This window comes from Myotis daubentonii, chromosome 2 (genome assembly GCF_963259705.1).
Source record: "Myotis daubentonii chromosome 2, mMyoDau2.1, whole genome shotgun sequence".
NCBI classification, from domain to species: Eukaryota; Metazoa; Chordata; class Mammalia; order Chiroptera; family Vespertilionidae; genus Myotis; species Myotis daubentonii.
Window position 1 is genome coordinate 41,457,949 of NC_081841.1, and position 22,820 is coordinate 41,480,768.

Here is a 22,820-nt window from a genome sequence, read left to right on the forward strand (position 1 = left end):
GCTCCCAGGCTGTAGTACGCAGAGAGGCTGGCTGTGATTGACAGAGAAGAAAGGGAAATGAGTTAGATGGCAGTTGTCGTCCTTCAGGTGGGAGATAATGGTGCATTCATACAGAGTGGTGGCAGTGGAAAATGAGAGAGTTGGTGGATTTAAGAGGTATTCAAGATGTAGAATAGATACACAGGAGGGACTGAGTGACAAGACATGAGAGAAGATGAAAAAAGGATTTAAAAGTGATATCTGGATTGAACATGCGTATTACTGTTGACAGAGCTAGTATTTATTTCCTTGTTTTGGCAAAAGCAAGAACCAACAGTGTTCTAACTCCAAAGTCGCAACAGGGCCTTATCCAACAGAGCAGTTTCAGCACGTGCACTTGCCTCTCTTATTAAGTCATTGATGATTCCTGGGTTGATAGCAATTCAGAACATTGCTAGGTCATGGCAAATATATAATCTGGACTTTCAGTGAATAAACCTGAGGTATGAGGTATATGAAAAAGTGGTGGTGACTGAGGCTATTAAAAATCCAAAAAGAACAAGGAGGAATTTGGTGAGTTTTTATGAATAGCTTCCCATTTATTCATAAAATATGATATTAAAGATACTTTGGGGGATTCCCTTAAAACTTTGTACCAATCAGGTATGGGACCACAGATAAAAGTGAATTGACTTTGTATTTACTGATATTTCAGAATACTCCATCTGCCTTAGTATTTCAATACATAGTTCAATGAAGTATTTGTTTAACACATGATTACGTAACCGCTTCTAGTTCATTCCAGGATTCTACAACTTGAATGTTAGGTTTAAAATGAAGCCAGAAGTTTTCAATAGCCTGATAAGAAAAGGGAAGAGGTAAAAGGAAGGAGGGTTTTTTTAAAATTTATTTTCCAATCACAGTAGTGTATACAATATAGTGGTTATGTGGCAGGATAATAAGAAGCTGGGAAAATTCCTGGGCAAGTATAATGAGGAAACTGAGGCAAGAAAATTAAACAAGGCCAAATAGTTAGGGAAGCTTGCAGACAGCTTGTGAATCACAAGACCTTATCTTCCCCAACCAAGGACACTTGAGAACAAATGGTTTATAGTTTTCCTTCCTAACCAGAGAACACATAGCTTAAGTCACCCTGGCTTGAAAAATACAGGGCAAAGTCCCAATTAATGCCATTTGTGCCAGCTAAACCCAAGGACAGATAAAGTCTGGAGGATAAATAAGAAACCCCCAAAAAAGCATTTAGATGGTATCACTTGAGGGAGAATGTTAGGCAAGAAAGATAGCTGCCCGGGCAGGAGGAGAGGAAGAGGGGGAGGGAATTTATCTCACCCACTGAACAAAGAATTCAGCAGTCTTGGGACTTGTCAAGATAAAATCACCAGATGTTCTCATAAACTCTGTGAAAAGCCACAGCAATATAAAAGGGGGACCTTGAAGTCTATTCTGTATTTTAAATTTAATATAAATTTATTCTTGAAACCTATAAGGGGGGGGGAGTATAAAACCCTTGAACCCCCACCAGGTGGTGTGCTCAGACTAAGTGAATTGCCTGCTTGTGCTTTTTGCCAACTGTATTCTTAATAATTTCATTTGCTCTGCTTCCTTAATAAATTCACTTGCTTTGCTTCAAGACTGCTTTCTGACACTCATCTGAATTTTTTCTCATGAGTGTGACAAGAGCCAAGAAAGGGAGAGCTCCCTCAGAATCAGGTGGCTCCCTGTTAACAGTTAGATAATCATATACTTTACAAAGTGGTCCCCTGGATATTTCAAGTACTCACCTGGCATCATATTTATTTATTTTTATTAAGGAGACTATGGCTATAGCTTAAGGCATATGAAAAAAATCAGATTTAATTAATGCCATTAGAATTATTTTCTAACACTTTAAAAAGGCTTTCAAGATATTTATCCCATAAGATAGCTGATAAATTTATTAGTTTGATTAATTGTGCAAAGCACAAATATTCTTTATTCTTTCATTCTTTAATTTGACAAACACCCATTGAATACTCAAGTTTAAAGACAAATAATTGTTATTTTTCTCTCAAAAAACAGAAGTGTTTTTAGAAGCCATTAACTCCATAACAGCATTATGTCATAAATAATGTGACCAAGAATGTACAGAATAGCCCTAGCTGGTTTGGTTCAGTGGATAGAGCATCGGCCTAAGGACTGAAGGGTCTCAGGTTTAATTTTGGTCAAGGGAATGTACCTCGGTTGCAGGCTCAATCCCTGGCCCTGGTTGGAGCTCATCTAGGAGGCAACCAATCGATGTGTCTCTCTCATGGATGTTTCTCTCTCTGTGTCTCTCTCCCTCCCTTCCACTCTCTATAAAAATCAATGGAAAAATATCCTTGGGTGAGGATGAACCAGAATGTACAGAATAGCAAGGGGGGGAGGCTATGTTTTAATAATTAAACTTAATTAGATGAAGAAGGGAGAAGCGGCGAGTGAGAAGAATAAAAATTTTTAAGTGAGAAATCTACTAACTCAAAAGTCTGATGTTCAAGGGCACTACAAAAAGTTCCAAATAATGAAATCAAAGGTTATGTGAGGACAATGGTGGGAAATGAGCCTGAAGTAGCAAGCAGGAATCAGCCATGTTATTAAGAGCCTGCAAGCAAAGGGTTCTGATTTTATCCTGAAAGCTATGGGGAATTATTGAAGGATTTTAAGCAGAGATGTGACATAATCCAATTGACATTATATTAGGAAAGTTGGCAATCAGACACAAAGTGATAGCCAGTCTTGAGAAGATGGAGAATTGTGCTTGCAAAAATCTACCAAATACAAGATGTGCAGGTTACATTTCATGAATTACAACACGTAACTACAATGAAGAACACGCTGAGCATCTGTAGTAATCATTCTGACATTGGAGCAGATCTGTTTTTTAAAAAAGGAAGAGTCTTAGCAATGGAAAGGCAAACTGTAAAAATAAATGTAAATATATATATATAAATATATGGAAAACAGTGTTTGGACTACATCCTAGGGCAGCCGTGGGCAAACTACGGCCCGCGGACCGGATCCGGCCCGTTTGAAATGAATAAAACTATTGAAAAAAAGAGACCGTACCCTTTTATGTAATGATGTTTACTTTGAATTTATATTAATTCACACAAACACTCCATCCATGCTTTTGTTCCGGCCCTCCGGTCCAGTTTAAGAACCCATTGTGGCCCTTGAGTCAAAAAGTTTGCCCACCCTTGTCCTAGGGTGTAATAAGCAACTGAAGTAAATGTTTTAAATCTAAGAAACTGCTCTTAGATTTTAATCCCAAGAAAATGCCCTGTGGTCTTATTGTTAATCTCAGACATTGAGGAAAAAATAACTAAAGTTGCATTGGGGTTTTAGTGGGCCATTCAAATAGAATTGCCCGTGTGGGACACTTCCAGGCACAATTCTTTTCTGCTTTAACTATCTTGCAACACAAACACCTAAAGCAGCATGGTCTTAGTTTCATGTAATATTTAGCTGAGAGATAATGAATTTTTAAAGTAATCATGGAGGAACTTATAGATCAAAATCATACTACTGACCTTCCTTATGGGCCATATGCATATGCATACAATGTTCTCTAATAATTCGATGAATTTACTCAAGTAAGTTATAACATATTAAATGTTATGAAAACATTTTTAAACAAGTGTAGCAGGAAAAACTGGCTGAAAGTGAATTAGAACAAATAGGGAAATACATGAAAAAATGTAAATCCTGTATTTTTTTTCTCTTATTAGTTTATTTTTATTTATTTCACTGCTTTTTATTTAAAAATACAGGGATATATCTAAGTTGTTTATGAAACCAGTGATAATAAAGAATTACAGAGAACTGTGAAATTCCATGGAGTAGCTAATGTTCCAGTATAGGAAAAACAGCCCCCAGAGATGTTTCCGTGGACCACGCAACAATCCAGCCAACTTTTCATCTTGATACACTTGCTATTTGCTATATGTTTGAGTCTAATAAATGTTTGCCAATCTCCTTATAAATTCATCTTGTCCCCAAATTTCTTCTGCCTCTGAACGTAGGTCAGCATGTGGCTCCTTTTGCCAGGGAACTGCCTAAAAACCCATGCCGATGCTTTGTTTTGCAGATGGCTAATAAACTCATGCCACAATTGTCCCATTTCTGGTAAAAAGTGGTGGGTTTAAGAGGGAGTTTGGGTGAGCCGCTATGACTTTCAGAAATTTATTACTCCTGGCCAGTGTGGCTTAACTGGTTAGACTAGAGCATTGTCTCCTACACCAAATGGTGGCGGCTGGATTCCTGGTCAGGGCACATACCCAGGCTGTGGGTTGTATAAGAGGCAACGGACTGATTTTCTCTCTCACATCTCTCTCCCTCTCCCTTTCTCTCTCTAAAACAATAAATAAATACAATTGTTAAAAAAAACGTTGGCTTCTATAGATCAGAGGAGACAACAGTATTTTTCTAGACTTAAAAAAAAGTTTTGTTGAAGTATAGTTTACATACCATAAACTTCACCACTTACAAATAATTACAAATTCATTGATATTAGTGAACTTAGAGTTTTACAGCTACTAGTACCACTATAATCAGTTTTAGAATATTGTCATGTTTTGTTGTGTATTATCTGGCAAAATCAACCTTTGAAACCTTTAATGAATAGAATAAGGTAAAAGTATCAGATGAAACCTAGGCAAGGTCTACCACTGGGCTCAAAAAGTCTGAGGTTATCCGACGAATGGAGGGACTGAACCACTAAACTGGCGTCCTCTTGAGGAAATTCATTCTGAAGAACTAAAGAGCCCGAATAACCAGATGTACCAAGTAACTATGTTAGCAGAGGGACCCATGCTTCTGACTCCAACCTGGTGAATGTTGCTACGCATTCACTGCTTCTTCCACTCCCATATTTGATTCACGCCCAGTGGCTTTTTTCATGTACATACAGGGTAGGGCAAAAGTAGGTTTATAGTTGTTCCTATGGAAAATAATACAATAATTAATAAATACTAATATAAAAGAATAAACTCTGTGTTTTGTGTACCCACAACTAGAAACCTACTTTTGCCCTACCCTGTTTTAGGCACTAAATAGGTATTTGTTAATGAAATGTTTTCAATAAGATAATTTGACTTACAACGAGGGACCCACCAAAGAGCAGGTTTTGAGACACTAGGGAATGTAGTACAATTTAATAGACTACATCACAGAAAGGGAAAGGGGCATTTCCATCCACTCTGCAGTAGGACACAGAGCAGCTTTGGCATATGACAGTTCCATTAATTGGCTGCAGTAGGAAACCACATTACCTGCAGAGAGATAGCAGTACCTGTGAATAAAGCTGAACTTCAGAGATGTGGTTTGGTGAAGGATCAAAGAGGCGTTATGATGAGTGTGTCATCGAATTACCCGAACATCTCAGTGTGTTTGATCAATCTGAGGCCCGTGGGGAGTTAGCGACCCTGCCCTCCTCCCCCACCTCGTTCTGTACCATCCCTGCCCTTGCTCACTAGGCTGTCACCAGAGTGGCTCCTTTTTCTGGTTTTCTTCCATGACAAATAGTTTCCTCCTCAGAGCCTTTTTGCTAGCTGTTTCCTCTTTGTGAAATATTTTCTCCTGTATCTTGGAGGTGAGTCTTTGCTTTTAGATTTCAGTCTAAAATAAGCACCCAAACACTTTTAATTATATCACTGAGTTTATTTTCTTCATTGTACTTTGAATACAATATTATATATACAGAGTGGGGTGAACATAGGTTTACAGTTGTGAATAAGTGAAGTACAATTTATTATTGTATTATTACTATTAATTATTATTATATTATTTTCCATATGAACAACTGCAAACCTACTTTTGCCTCACTGTTGTGCTTATAAATATGATATACTTATATATAAATTTATACATAGTGTATATTTAAAATATATGCAAAAATGGCTATTTTGTGTATATATAAGCATTTTTAGAAGAAGCATGACTTGAGGGAAATACTAACAAAGCAACATTGCTTGGCTTAAAGCTTTAAGGTCATCTTATAAAAACGTATTGCTAAAAACTTTCTCCAAGGGGTCATCCAGCTCTATTGCTAAATAGGCCCAGTGGGAGAAGATTTGTATCTCTAGGTCAAGCTATTCTTCAGTTGAAGAATTCTAACTTTTAAAAAATTTTTCATATTGATGCAGAATATGTTTCCTTGTAACTTTATAACTAATCCTGCTTTTTTCCCCTTTGAAATTACATAAAATACATCTACATACCATATTTACATGTTAGTCTTTCCCAGTATTTGATGGAATATGGGTTATTGCAAATTCAATTCTTAAATGGGCATGAGAATATTGTAATGTTATGGGAAGGTGGTTTCTTGAGAGTTTATTAAAATAGTTAGGAAACAGTAACCAAAGCAATAACATTATCAGATGACGAACAAACAAAAATGTACTGAAGACACTGAAATGTTTGGTTGGTCTTTGATGTTGCTGCCCTAAAAATGGGTGGGGTAGGGAGAGGGGGAGCTTAGGCACAGAACAGAGCAGATGCAATTCCAAGAAACTGGGTTTGACTGGTGGCTGGGAGGCTCAAGGCTTCATTTTGAAGTTTATTTGAACCAAAGGGTGAGGAAACATCAACCACTGTGAGTAGCCCAAGGCTTTCAGAGCTATTATTTTTAATCTATATGAAAACAGTATCTTTCTATTGGCTTGGTGCTTGACATTGAGATTCAAGGAATGATTTCCATTTTAAGAGAGGAAAACAACACAGTCTGTGAAGCTATTTACAAAACAGATTCCATCAAAAAGGGATCCGAACAGTGTGAAAACTCTGTTGAGCTTCATGCTTTTTCTAAAAAAGGTAGTAGAGTGGGTGGAATTAAAAATTTTCTTTCAAGTTATAGTGTATGCTCAAGATTCTCGACTATTTCTGTATTGTCAACTCACTAGACTTTAATTTGGTTTAATGTGTATTTATTGAGTCCTGAATGTGTATCAGGCCCTGTGCTGGCTATGGAAAATCAACACAGAGATGGAGGTTCTGACCTCAGGAGGCTCACTATGGTGAGGGAAGCAGGCCTGTAAATGAGAAATATTCTGTCCAAACACGGTTGTGAGTAGGAGTGTGAGCATTGGGCCCTGTAGGAGCATACACAAAGGACATCTGTACCAGTCTGACAGGCTCAGGGAAACATCCTCAAGGAAATGATGGAGAGTGGTGGATGTGAATGAACCTACAAATAAAAGATACCATGACCCCTTGAGACACAGCTAGTAGTTCAGTGTGGCTGAAGCATGTATCAAAGCTGAGAGAGATAAAATTTTAAGGGCTAGACAGATGAACAGAGAGCAGATCGTGAAATGTTCCATGTTTGCTTATAAACTAAGAAGGAAGAAAATGCAAATGAATTCTCGTTCATATTTTTTGATGTCAGGTGATAGTGTACCTATGTAAGGCCTTAGTTTTTCCTGTGCTATATTTCACCATTTCAGTAGCATGAAACTCAATAAATATTTAAATGAATGGATAAATGAATTTTGAACCTTGACTCTACTATTCCTCAAATCAGATACCCGTTAGTCAATTTCTTTTCTTGACACTTCAGTCTCCTTACGTCCTCTTCCCACAAAAATATATTATTTGTCTTTAGGGAATTTTCATTATAGAAGGGAATAGAATGTTATAGCAGTAAGACCTCCCCACTGCAAACATGGTCTACCAGTAGGGAGGAAGAATGGCTATTTGGATCTTCTACAGGCTGGAGAAAAAGAGACATTGATTCCAAGTAATTCAGGGACTGCTGGAAAGTTTTGCTGAAAGCAGCATTTGAGTTGAGGCTTGGTGGATGAGCAGAATTTTGACAGGTGTGGACAGAGGTTTCATGTGAGACAGTGCTTTGTACATGATTAAATGCTAAAACAAGGTCATTACTATGGTTTAGAAAATAGTTATAGGAAATACATGATCAGATTTAGGCAAAATTTTGAATATTTATGTATTCCTTCTTGGAAAGTTAAATGGAGTTTAGTCATCAACTGGTGGGTGGATTTCTGAACTAAAACACAAATATATAATAACTACATGTCTCCACAGCCAAATTCATATTAATCAAATCCTTTTCCCTTGTTCCTAAGCAGAAACAAGAATACATTAAAAATTATAAATATTAGCATAGAATTTGCAAGTCAACCCATCCTATTACAAATGCAGTTGCAAAGGTCTAACCTTGTGTGCTCTTGTCCACACTCTGTGCAGGCCTGAGTACTTCCCCCAGGATGGATAACAGCACCAGGAAAGACAGTAAATGCTTGCAAGCATCATCATTTCTTCTGTCCTTGTTTACTGTCCCCACATTTACTGTTGCCTACACATCTATGCAGGTACATGCATGTGTGAAGGTATGTAATCACCTCCAACACACACGCATGCGCAACCCACTTGGAAATACACAATGCACAGGTACAATTCAAAGGTGAAAATACAGAACATTCTTCCAGTACCCAAAATATAAATTCTTATTGCTTTCATTTTTAAGGTAGAATGTAGTGCAAAATCCTGTTTCAAAAGTGTTTTATTTCATTTAGTTTTGTTTTTATTTACTATAATTGGTCAAAGGCAATTTCAAATGTAAGATCCTGTCATTTGTGAATTCTTTTTCTCAGACTATCCTGAGTCAGGACCTATAGCTATCAGATGCCTCAAAGCTTCATTAATCTCTTCTCCCCTGCTGCCTGCCTGCCTTTTGACCATTTCACTGCTAATTAGCCTGAGAGCAGGTGGAAAAAAAGATGTTGCTAATCTCTATTCATGCTCTTCACAGTTCTGGTTTACAGGAGGGATGAATAAATATGGGAAAAGTACTGTATGCTGCTGTTTTAAGATTTTACTGATGTCTCTCAGTCTAGATACATTGAAATTTAGGCTTATCTTGAAATATTAAGTTACTAATGTAACATTCTTAATGATCAATCTTTCCTTCAATTCACTTTTAATAACTCAACTGATGACCTGCTGATGGAGACAACAAACAAGTAATAAATGACAGGAGGATAAGAGCAGGGACACACACAGGCATGAGGGCACATAACAAAGAAACTCAGACATTCACAGAACAATGGAACTCTGGGTTGTTCTCCCATTTCCCCCTATCCTCCTGGTTCTCAGATCAAGAAAATGCTGAGAGTATGTGACTGGTTTGGAGTTATGACTGAGCTAATGACCTGCCTTTTTAATAAGCTAAGATTTTTCACTTGCTGACCAATCTCCCAGAAGGCCCTTGAATAGCTCAGTCTATTAAGTTCATTAAGTAATCTCCTCCCATCAAGCTTCAGAGTGTGCCATAATTAAAATAAATTTTATTGAGAGAACCACAAGATAGTGCTGTAAGGAGCTTCAGAATTATCATCCCAATAAATGGGTGATGAAAATTAGGTTTATGTATTTAAGCAATATTTTGCCCAAATCAGTTAGTCAAGATGAAAGCTCAGGTCTTTTGACTCATTTTATGGCATGTGAAGTGAGTTATGCTCCTTCCTACTGGTGAAGCTTCTAGAAGTTTTATAACCAGTCTATTTAAAAATGCCCAGCACATATATAATTATTTGGATTTAGATTTCAAATCATTAATTTAAAACTACTATATGTTCTCAGAAAATAAATAAAAAATTAAAAGTACCTATAATTCTTCTCTCTATACTGTCATATGATGACCTAATCCATCAATCACAGTCTTGGTAGCTCCATGTAATGTTTAGGGATTTGAAAGTTTGTTCTTAATGAATTCAAAGGGTTTTTTAGTGATTGTTGCTGTTTTATCAGAGCTCCCTACTTTAAAAAAAAATAAGTTTATTGATTTTTTAGAAAGAGGAAGAAGAGAGAAACATTGATGTAAGAGCCTAACATAAATCAACTGCCTCCTACACAGCCCCTACTGGGGATTGAGCTCGCAACCCAGGCATGTGCCCTGCAAGCAACCTCTAGGTGCCCTGGACAACGATGCCCAACCAGGGCTGGGCTCCTGACTTTTTTAAAATCTTCTGGTGCAGAGTTATTTTCTAAAGTGCATGTCAAATCTGCTCATCTTTAAATTATGGAATATGTCTTTTGCTATTGTTGAAATGATGGACTAGTCAATTTTGTTAATTTTAAGTACATTTGGATTTTAATATCTTTTAAGTTTTTAAAAAATATATATTTTTATTGATTTCAGAGAGGAAGGGAGAGGGAGAGAGAGAGAGAGAGAAACAGCAATGATGACAGAGAGAATCGGCTGCCTCCTACAGGCCCTACACTGAGGCTCGAGCCCGCAACCCGGGCTTGTGCCCTTGACAGGAATTGAACCCGGGAACCTACAGTCCACAGGGAGATGCTCTATCCACTGAGCAAAACCGGTAGGGCTTTTTTTTTTTAATGTTTTAATAATAAAATTGATAACTAAATAAAAGGTGTTTTATTTAGCGTTTGTCAAAATTATTTTTGTGGAAATGTTGAGTTACCAAACTTGTTCTGTCAAAATAACTGAATCTGTGTTATAATTTCCATTAACTTATTTCGTAAGATGAAGATCTCTGAAAGAGGAGCTATTTTTAAGCCAACCCTGAGCATATTCCTTCCTTCATCCTTCCTCCTAATTTGTAAGGTCAATGATATCGACCTCTTTGACTAATAGCAAATCCTATCTCTATGAAATCAGCTTATCTAAATACATTAGGAATGCTCAGCAGCCTGTTTCATGGAAATTAAATTAGTGAATAACTTTGTGATGAGAAAATCATGAGGTCATGGCCATTCTTGCTTGAAACTAAATGAGCAAATCTTTAGAACAGTTTTTGCTCTTTCCATGATAAGACCTCAGTGCCATGTCTCTCAGATATTGGTAGTTAGAGCATCTCCAAGACACAGTAAGAACAATGCCAGGTGATGGGATCAGGGGTGGTTTAATAAAGTGTGAAATAAGCAACTATCCTTCCTTATGAGATTTGAAGATGTTTCCTTTAAAACTGTTCAGAGTGCTGTGATATATATTAGAACACTGTTTGGAGACTTCTGTTTATTATGTTTGCATTTTTTTTTCTTAAACTACATACAAACATTTTCAGACAGTAAACATTTTACTGTATGAAAAGAATTGTTGGGAGTCACATCAATGTAAAAAAATAATTTTAATATAGGTATTTACCCTACTCTCCATTGGAAAAACACTTCTACTTGGCGGGTCCTTACTCTGGTTGTGAGACTGAAATCTGAGTTATGAACACTGTCAGGATGACCATCTATGAAGAGTAGACAACGTAGCCCAGGCTTGGACTGCTGTTTTTCTCAATTTCCCTTTCACATCTTCCAGAGAAGCCCTTTCTAGCAGTTTCGTACTCAAGTCTTCCCTTATCAAAGGGAAGGGAGAGCTTAAGAAAAGATCTAATGAAGAAAAGCCATTTAGAAAAACAGCAGCAACAACAACTTGGTGCAAACTCTTACATGAGTATGTTTATAAAATGTCTAATTTTTAAAAGTCACAAGTCTTTCATCTCAGCACCTCCCTATATTCTGTGGAATGAAAGTTTTTGCTGTTTTTTTTCATTTTTAAATATATTTTTTATTGTTGCTGGTTTTTACATAACTTTCAGGTATTAGCACAGGCAATGAAGGAATATGGGTGGGAAGGTAGAGTGAGGTGCACAGCAACGGCAAGTAATCTTCTGTGGCATTTGTTACTGCATAGCCCCTAACGGCAACTTTCACAACATTTGGGGAGTCATAACCAGTATTTTCACAATGGTAACAAACTCTGCTCTCGTTCTGCAGTCTTGGATAATCTCTCAGCCCCTCAGTCTTGGTTTCATCTTCTAGGCAATGGCAGGACAAGACTAGGTATTTACTAATCTTACCCACAGAACTAACATCATCTAGGCTTCTGATAATTATTGACAGCCATACAAAAGATAGATTTGTAACTGAGATTTCCCCATGCTTAGCCATTTACCCCTGCTAGGCTTGGGCACACTTATTTAGGTAAGAAAGGGCACATCTTTCATTTTCGCTTATCAATTCAAAGGAAAAAAATCACTGATATTTGACAAGAAAGAAAGAAAAAAATAATATTGATTTCATTTATTTTTGTTATTTTGGACTGATGAAGACACATAAAAAATATGTAGGTTAATAAACTATACTGGCATAAATATGTAAGCTCAGTGAAGGAAGTCATCAGACTCCATGTCATTATGAATAAAATTTACAGAGCAAATAGTTATCCTTTTAAAGATTTTAATACATACTTAAAAATGGACACTTTAATATTACATAATTATATAATATTGATACTGTTAGATATGTGGATGTATATATTTTTCTTTTCAGTAAAATAGTTTCATGCTTATAAAAGTTACCCTAAGTCAACTTGGGACAAAGAGAACAACATACAGTAAAAACAAACCAAGTAGTAAATATATAAGTAAGGAAAAATGTTATAAAGCAGTTACATTGTTGACACAAAAGAAAAAAATAAATAAATACACTTTTCTATTATTTGAAGGCAATTCACAATCATTTCCAGGAATTCTGTGAGAATTTAAGGCCATTTGTTCTAAAGAAATGCTTTAATTTGGACACAACATCACAAAACTGTAATTCTTGTAAAAACTGTACGTGCAAAAACTCTTCACAATTAATTGTGGACAGGCAGGTTCGTATATAGGAGTAGGTTATTTCACAAATGTGTTGTGCACTAAGTCACATGGTTGTGTATATTTCACTGGGAATTTCACAAAAGAACTTCCAGCTTGTGCACCCTGTGTGGCAACGTGGAAAGGTGATAGGAAACCAGAAAGAGAGACAGTATCCCTTTGAATTAAAATATCTAGACAAGATATAGTGGAATAAAAAGTTTTAAAACTTCTGCTACATGGTTCACAGTTAAATATTTTGGGTTTTAGTCTTTCTAGATAGCATTATAATATAAAGATGCTACTTTTTACACAAACACACAGTCTTTTCTGTGCATTTACAGTTCACAACGTTTTGACTTTTAAAAAATGTCTACTTAGCAGCACAAAACATAAACTGACTGCAGTCTAAATTTAGAACCCAAACTCCATGGAAAATGCATGTTCTTACAGGATACACACCTGCTAAGCTGAACTCCCATCCTTGGCCAATGCAGAGGAACTGACTACTGAGCAGATGCAGCTTCATAAAACAACTCACGGAAGAAATATGAAAGTATCTTCCCTTTCCTTGTTTGCGACTGTATTTGTCCAGACAGTCATTCAAAGAGATATTGCTCTTGTAATTATAGCTATTGCAATTTAGAAGACAAAGGATTCAATATTCAAAACTCTTATTCTTAAGAACAGTTATAAAAGTATTGAAATTTAAAAAGTAGGAACATGTAAACATTGATACAGAGAGACTGCTTCCCAATACACACAGCAGTCGAGGACAATATTTGAGTTAAAAACAGAGTTTGTGCTTTTTCCCAACAACACATTGGAAATTAGCTGTTTCTGTCCAAAAAAAAAAAAAAAAAAAGGTAAAGATTCAGAGAAGACATCCATATTTTGCTTCAAGCATTCAAACAATGTTTCTGTTGCTCATGCAACAACCATATTTACAGTTTTGGTTTAGGAAGAGAATAAGTTTGGATCCCAGAAAGCCTATTAACCAGGACTGCTGAAGCCAAGCGGAGAACGGTTCCATTCCCTGGTTCCTTACAGAGCACCAGGACCAAGCCTGACTCAGCAGTTCCAACTGACATACAGTTAACACGAACGTTTCGAGCACAGTCATATCTGAGTCTGTAACACGTGTGTAGGTGGGGTGTACGGGGGAGGCGCCGGCGATGGCTTGATTCCTCGGGCCCTCATGTAAGAGAGAAACTGTTCAGGGATCTCAGCTAGGACATCCTTAGCCAGTCTAGCCATGCTCAATATGTGGTTTCCACTTCTGTCGATATAATCCCTGAAAGGCACAAACTAGAAAGCAGAGGTGAAAGAAAGTTAGTTCACAGACTCCAGCATGGTAGTTAATAGACACAAAAAATCGGCACATGTCAATATCTGGTTGTAGGAGTATCAGAGAAGATCAGAGTTCTGGTGAAGTGGACAATAATTACTATGCATGGTAAAGACATTTGATTCATTACCAACAACTATAACAGTGACCATAACTTTCTAATATAAACTTTACCTAAAAAGGGATGTAGCCCTGGTTGGTTTGCCTCAGTGGTAAGAGTGTCAGTGCATTACCAAAGGATTGTGGATTTGATTTCTGGTCAAGGACATGTATCTAGATTTCTGGTTCAATCCTGGTTGGGCCATGTGGGAGACAACCAATTGATGCCTCTTTCTCCCATCAATATTTCTCTCTCTCTCTCTCTCTCTCTCTCTCTCTCTCTCTCTCTCTCTCTCTCTCTCTCTCTCTCTCCTTCCCTCCCTCCCTTTCACTCTCTATAAATCAATGGAAGAAATATCCTCAAGTGAAGATTAACAACAACAACAAAATTGTGTATTTGTGTTCTATGTCCCCTGCCCCCCAATAACTCGTCTCCTTGTCCTGACACGCCCATCATGTTGCTACCTACATATGTTTTGCAGTTCTGAGTTCTCTACCTAGCCTGACTCCCAGTAGGATGGAACACTGAACCTCTTCAGGGCTCACTTTCTGTCCAATGGAGTTAATCCATGTCTAATTCAGATTTCAAAGCAAAACTACTACCCAATGAAGAGTAAAAAAAAATGTATATCGTTAAAGACTCCTAAACACATGTAAAGTATTCTTCATTAGAACTAGAGCATCAAATCATAGGGACATGAATGTGAAATTCACAGTTCGCATTAGTGGGAACTTGAAATACAGGATAGGGCAGAAGTCGGCGGAAGCATACCTATATGACAATAATTTTCCCCTCTCTGTCTGAGGAAGAAAACTCAACTTTTTAGAAAAGTGTGCTAGAAAGGTGACAGATCTTACTCTTACCCTGAAAGTAGCTAAGTAAGGGTAAGAAAAAACTAATAGAATATCATTTTCAGCTGAGAAGTGGAAGATGTGAACTTTTGTGAAGTTGCATTACCTAACTATATGGATAAAACTTGATGTTTTTAATAAAAAAAAAAATCAAAGAGGTGAAAAAAAAAGCTAAGGTCTATTTTCTCTCTGAAACTATGATTAAACAAGTGAGGCAATAGGAATCAACATAGTTAAGGGTTAATGAAAAAATATGTCTAATTGTAGCTATAATTTACTTCATCCTTATTTTAAAAGGTATAGTATTTTAAAAATTAACATTTAGTAATATTAGTAAGGTTTAGTGTACATCTAATTATCTTTTAAGCTGTTTCTTAAAGGATTCATCCACCCCCAAAAATATGTAGCTAATACCTGCATTTTAGGGAAATAGTTGATACTGCCTTAAGGGAGAAGGAAATCTGGCCTTCCTTGTCTTTCCTTTACCTAAAGTTTGCCTTGTATTTTTATTTAATTCTTTACCTTTCTTCTACGCCAGGGGTATCAAACTCACTTACCTTTTCACCACTATTCTCACAAACCCTGGAATTAGATTTCCTAGGATCAGTGGCTGGTTCTTCTACTTATTAGCTGCATGAACTTGGACAAGTTATTTTTCACTCTTTGCCTTGGTTTCCTCTTTTATAAAATGAGGATAATAATACCTATTTATTAGGTTATTATATAAGTAAGTTACCATGTAAAGTGCTTAAAACCATATTTAACTCATAATATGTACTATATATAATAGTTATTATTATCATTATTCATCAATTTATATTTAATTACATGTTCAATATAAATATAAAACTATCTTCTTAAAAGTTTTATATTTATGCCCTAGCTGGTTTGGCTCAGTGGATGGAGTGTCAGCCTGCGGACTGAGGGGTCCCAGGTTCGATTCTGGCCAAGGGCACATGCCTGGGTTGCAGGGCTTGATCCCCAGTGGGGGGCATGCAGGAGGCAGCCAATCAATGATTCTCTCTCATCACTGATGTTTCTATCTCTCTCTCCCTCTCCCTTCCTCTCTGAAATCAATAAAGAAATATGTTTTGTAAAAAAGTTTTATATTTACATTCTTATTAATTTGATCTCTTTCAGATTTAAGTACAATGTCAGTATTGTAATCTAAAATAGTAATTCATGGTCTTTTTGTAATTTTAAAACACCTGTTAAAAAACCCTCAAGATGAAGGACCCAGTTTGCACTCTCTGTCTCTGGAACATACTTGGGCCCTTCTCTTCCCCTTCCCTTCTTCACCCCCTCACCTTCCCGCGTACCCCCTGCATTACCTTGCCTTTTCCTCTCCTAAGCTCCAGGGGCCCTTCCTTTGCTTTTATAACTTGTTTCCTGGGCCTACGCAGCCCAGCTGGCTGACTTCTACTACCTCGGTACCTTTCTAAATAAACTTTCTCTTATAATTTGAAAAAATGCACACACACCCAAACACCTGTTGTTTCACCTTTCCAGCAAATGCTATAAGATGTGTTAAATTTTTTATTAAATTAAAATGTATTCTTAAGAATGTTACAATATTTTGGAATATCAAAACTAAGAACTACGCTCACTGTTCTCACAATGTATACAGTTATACTTATCTAAAAATACTTTTGTAAATAACAGGTAATAATATATACATATATATCACATTTAACATGCTTGTTAGGTGGCGGCACAGATATGCCCTGAGTATTAAGGGACTGCCCCAGATTGAAAATCACTGTAATAACAAGTTGGGTCTTATGTGTGTTGGGTGTAGAAAAAAATGTTGAGAACTTTCTACTCATAACCTAGATTATCTAAACCTTTTCCAATGAGACATTCATCAACTCAGTCATGTCAGGAAGTACTCTCCTGAGAAATGAAAAATGACAAGTCACTCTTCATTTCCTCTACTTGGTACTAATGTTCAATCTGACAGTTTTCATGAAAAATATATGCCCTCTTACTTAAACTATTGCTCAAACCCTTCTACATTCACAACTTTCCCCTTAACATCTCAGACCACTCTGTTTATTATCCCTTTTAATCACTCATTTCTGATCACCATACTTGGGGACCTCCTCTTCAGAATAATGCTCACACATTTGTGAATGGAGATCGTTGACTATTATCACAAATTAACTTGGACCCTTAAAATGCTTGGGTTAGAGGAATAAATCAATTTTCACTTGCACTAATTTATCACATTCATAAGAAGAATACCAATAAATGCATTCTGTTCTGTAGAAATATATTATGTCCTTGATACTCTACATCTTTCTCTTAGCATCCACCCACTGTAAGGAAAATGTTTTTCACAGCTGCTCTAATGGCCAGCTTTGACTATTTATGAAAACAAGTTTAAATTAGTTTGGGTAAATGGGCTTTTAGTTGCTGTTCTGCTCAATTTTACTAGATTGTTCCTACTGTGCAGAGCTCCATTAGTGATTTTCAAGTATAAGTCTTCAAGGTTATTATTCTCCATTTAATGGAAAATATGATTTAAATATAATTTTTAAGGAAATGATAGGCTGGCGAGCATCTGCAGGCAACCAAGAGAAATGACATTGCTTCATACACAATGGCCAATCCATAGCCCAACAAGCAAATGAATACATAGAATTTAAGAAAATAACTCATTTAAGTTTTAGGATAGACACCGTAGGATCTTATCCTGCTTGCTATTTATACCATAGTCATATGAGATTGAATACCAAGACAATGAATATAATCACACATAAGGCTGACCACAGTGTCATATGTCAAGATCCAGCCACTATGAAATAGTGATCTAAAATGCCTTCTGACTGGATTATGCCAACATACTAACTAATAATAAAAACTGATACTGATATTAATGCATTTATTGAGCAACTGGCCAGTGGGAGGCCTTCTGCTAAGAGATCTTACACTATTTAATTTTTATAAGCATGCTATCCATATTTTGAACTTACAGAAGAGAAAACTGAAACTTAGACAGTTTAATGAATTTACCCAACGTCAGAAAGCTATAGATATCTGTCATTATTTAAACCCAAATTAATCTTATGCTTTTACATTAACCCTGATAGTAATATGAAAAGGAGAACAGATCCTAATAATCTTCATTACAGAGTAGGTGTATTGATTACAAAAAGAAGACAGGTTTTTGAATCAGAACTTTGTTGAAAATTTGGATCTACCAATTTATGATCTAAACAGCTTTGTATAAGTTGCTTAACACCCCACCTTGGGCTTCAGTTTCCTTATTTATAAATTATTACAAGGCAAAAACTGTCCAGTATTTTTATGAAGATATAAAGTGATAGGTGAAAAAAGTAGGGGAAAAAGGTGGGGAAATTAGTTCAAGTGTGTGGAGACAGGACATTACACAAGGCAGTACACTGAGAAATTTCAAAATGTAGAATTTTAGTCAGCCCAGTGAGGAGGAAGATTATTCCAATAAAGTGACAATAAAAAATAAGAGAAAGAACAATAGAAATGTGTGATGCAAAGATAGTTAATAGTCCTATTTGTTTAGACAAAGTGTGTGTGTGTGTGTGTGTGTGTGTGTGTGTGTGTGTGTGTGTGTGTGTGTGTGTTAGCTAAAGAGGAAGATTGGAGTCAGGGCATGGAGACTCTTAAATGCTGTTTAGGATTTAGGATTTAGAATCAAAGTTATACAGAATATTTGTTAAAAATTTTAGAATTAAACACCTTAAGATTAAATCGTAACTCCAGTTCTTACTGGCTTTGTGACTACGAACAAGAGGAATTAAACTTCATTTCTTCTTTTAAAAATATGGTAATCAAAGTACCTGTCTCACAAAGTCAATTAAGGACTAAGTGAAGTAATGGTATAGCTCTTAGCTTACCTAGCACATGAAGGACTTTATAAATGATTAATTAGAATGAAGTTGGGTGCCACTTAAGATTTGACAATATAATGAAAACCCTATCTATTACCCCTAATTAGCTACTGAAATTCAGCTGCCTACTATTATTTGCAGCCTTAGGGTTTTGTCCATTTAAGAAATGTGGGCTTTTGTTTGCTGTGCATTAACTTAATTAGCCTCAACATGTAAAAAACTTGAAAGTAGTGAAAAGGTAAGAGAGACTAAATAGACCCTATTTTCTGATAGTATTTTAGCCAGCAGAGTTTATAGCATTATGATGGCTTTGATATTTTCTGATGATGGGAGGACTGGAATTGTTATTCTTGGTGTGCCCTTGTAACTTCTATATCCCCAACTATTCAAGGAAATGTCTATCTATCTATCTATCTATCTATCTATCTATCTATCTATCTATCTATCTATCCATCCATCCATTTATTCATTCATTCATTCATTCATTCATTCATTCATTCATTCATTCATTTATTTATCCTCACCCACAGATATGTTTTTTATTGATTTGTTTTTTAGAGAGAGTGGAAGCGAGGGAAGGGAAGAAGAGAGAGGGAGAGGGAGAGGGAGAGAGAGAGAGAAATTGGTTGTCTACTGCTTGCGCCCTGATCAAACCTGCAACCAAGGTGTCCTTGACTAGGAATCAAACCCCAGACTCTCTAAGGACTGAGATCTAACCAGACAAGGCTCAAGGAAATTTCTAGTCTTGAATATAAGTCATCTAAAAATATTTTAGTGGATGGTAGAGGCTGTTGGAATGTTTTTAAAATCTTACTTAAGGAGAGAGAGAAGATGCTAATTCTTCTTAAATACAATAAGATACATAAATTTTTACCTTGCTTACTATTTTTAAAAGACTAATCACCATTTAGAAACTTCTGCATGAAATTTGAGAAAACACATCAAATCTCCTGAACTATAGGCATAGAAGCCAAGATCTCACCATCACTCACGAGGCTACTAATTGTCTGGGAACATTTTAATTTCATGTTCAGAATCTGTAATATCTCACAGTTCTTTCAGTTCAACTTTATGGGGTAAAATCTCTTGAGTGTTTAGCTAATTTCCCCAGGTCCCTTCAAAACCTTTGGGGATCTCAGTATCATTTTATGGTAGTGGACTGGTCTTAAGGATTCTGAGTATCAAACAGAGGAAACATAATTATTTGCATATATATATATATATATATATATATATATATATATATATATATGTATATATATATATATAGCTTATACTAGTAAGTAACAAAGTATTTCATGATTTCTACTTCCTCTGAGAATCACAACAACATAAGAAAGGCAAAGATGAAAGAATTTAGAGTTTAGAGGTAATGAAACAAAAGCTTAAAGAGATTTATTGACTTGTTCAAGGTCAGAGTGCCCACAATATTACTTCATAGATTTGAGTCCTATAGCAATATTCTGTCCAATATAGGATATCCATTGAGAGACTAAATACTTTCAAGGAAATTTTTGTTTTATATTTATAATAAGAACTGCTGGTTGTCACCAACATAAGATATTAGCCCTTTTAAAGAAAACCTTAACAATATGGACAATCTTAAGAAATACCAAGTTTCTCATAAGCATCATTTAGATTATAGTATGAGATACGGGGTTGCCTCTGCTAACTTTGTAAAAGTGCATTACACCAGCAACATAACACATTCTAAAGGACTTCAAATTCATACTTCACATTAGTAATTTAATTTTTTGAAACTGTGGGCCAGACATTGTGGAAAGCTTTCAGATAAGGTGTAATTACTTAAACCTATAATTATGCTAATGAGGTTCAGGTGAATAATCATGTGTCTAATTATGAAAACAAAACACCACGGGATTCTTAAATAGATGACCACATTACCATGTTCCCTTTCTTAGCTGCTTTTAACCTCATCATTCATGTGTGTGTGTGCGGACACGTGTGCTTTTTACTCTACTAAGAACATTAGGTTAAAAAATATGTCATATTTAATTGTCTTAAAAAATGTTTCTCATTGAAAATTAAATTTTGCTGACAGACTAAGAACAATGCTTTTTAAAATTTAGCCAATTAATTTTTACAAATTACTTTATGTTATATTCTCCCTGAAATTATTTTAATCATTTTTGTTGTATTTTACTATTTCAGGAATGCATTTCATATATGTTTCCTCATTTGATCGTTATAACAATGCCAGTACACTGAATTTAGAAAGCCTGTCCAAGTTTTTATAGTTGGACAATCCAGGATTTGAACCAATTTCTGTCGAATTCCAAGTTAGATTCTCTTAATCACTGTATTATGGGTGAATATATAGTTTACTAATTAAGAGAAAATGCTGAAGTCCATTGTTTGCTCCTCCCAAACTTTCATGTCATGTGCTTCAATGGTACTGACACCTTCTTCCCTTTTCTATTTAAGAAGGTAGACTTCATAGTCTTTTTTCTCTTCTGGCACCCTAAAAATATGGAGGCTGTAATATATGCAGAACTTTAGTTGAATTAACTCCTTGTTTTCAACTATAAATTTTAATTATATTTGTTACTAATTATTTTCTTTCAAGCCACTCCTTGAATAGTAGGCTTTAGTTAAGTATTCTTTTAAAATTTTAAGAGAATTGTGAATCATATTTTATTATTTTATATATTGTGATTTATTTATGGTTATATATTATTTATATATAATTTATATATTTATACATAATTTTAAATGCATTTCTCCACTTTCTAATCATAATCTACAAAGAAAGTATGAAAATATCTACATTTTTGGTTCATTTATACTAAATTTATCTACTCTAAATATATATCAGTTGTCTAAAAATACTTTTAGTCTTTGTTGCAGGCTAAAAAATGAATATATAAGCATTATTAAAAAGTTCATTATGTTTCTAGATTCTATTTTTACCGAAACTCTCACTATTTTCTGGTAATAATAAAGAAGGTAATAATAAAATAGTGATAAAAATAAATTATTGACAATTTATTTACATATTGTGAACCTAAAGTCCAGGGGAAAGCATGAGTGCTTTTTCTAGGCCCTAATACTTAATAGGCATCTCACAGATTAAACAGAACCTGACACTCATCATTTCAACTTAAAGTTGTTTATTTAACAAGAGCTGTTCACTATGAACAAAACAAACAATTTTCATTAACTTTCTTACCTGCACAATGTCCCTTTCGGCATATTTTCCTCTGGAGGAAACTCTTACATCATCTCCGTCCAACTCAATCATTGCTTGAAAATAAAAAAGAATTATTTATCCAGTGTATTTTAGCCATATACTAACTAAAACAATGTAGGCAATACAGAAATCAAGATGTATGAAGTAGCAAAACATCCTATGTAAAGTCAAAAAGCTGTTGATCCCCTGCATCTTCTCAATCATTTCTCCCACAGAACTTGATTGAGGGTACATTTCACAAATGAAGAAAACAGGCCAGCACCTCAGGTGACCCTGTGACAGATGAGAAGAGCCAGTGCAGTAGAGAGCAGGCATTAGGTGCGTCTCTCCATCCCAGGGGTGCTCAAACCGGGGTCATGTGCTTACAGGACTGAGCAATTGAGACTAAAACATTCAATTTTAGTTTTTCTTTCTAAACTAATAAGCTTGGTGATAGTTGTCATAGAATTCCCAATAACAATTTGAACTTTATTCTTTTTCAAAATGTATATTTTTATTGATTTCAGAGATGAAGGGAGACGGAGAGAGAGATAGAAGCATTAATGATGAGAGAGAATCATTGACTGGCTGCTTCCTGCATGCCCCCTACTGGGGATTGAACCCACAGCCTGGGCATGTGCCCTGACCCTGACCAGGAATTGAACCCCGTGACCACCTGGTTAATGGGACAATACCACTAAGCCACATAGGCTGGGCTGAACTTCATTCTTATCAAAACTATAACAAAGCTATATATCCATATTGCCCAATTCCAACTTTAAACATAGGTTGAACAATAAAGAGACATTTGCTCTGCCCTTGTACTGCTTGGA

General features: G+C 35.8%; 1 protein-coding gene across 4 annotated transcripts in view; it reads right to left on the minus strand.

Moving 5' to 3' along the window:
- Window positions 1–12,060: 12,060 nt before the first annotated feature.
- Window positions 12,061–22,820, minus strand: part of CPNE8 (copine 8) — a 191,837-nt gene continuing 181,077 nt past the window's right edge. For all 4 annotated transcript variants that reach the window (XM_059682550.1, XM_059682551.1, XM_059682552.1 and 1 more), the window contains 2 exons: window positions 21,988–22,061; window positions 12,061–13,937 (listed from right to left, as the gene is read on the minus strand). In XM_059682550.1, coding sequence (XP_059538533.1) covers window positions 13,749–13,937; window positions 21,988–22,061 — 263 coding nt within the window. In that variant the 3' untranslated portion in view covers window positions 12,061–13,748. The remainder of the gene's footprint in view (window positions 13,938–21,987; window positions 22,062–22,820) is intronic.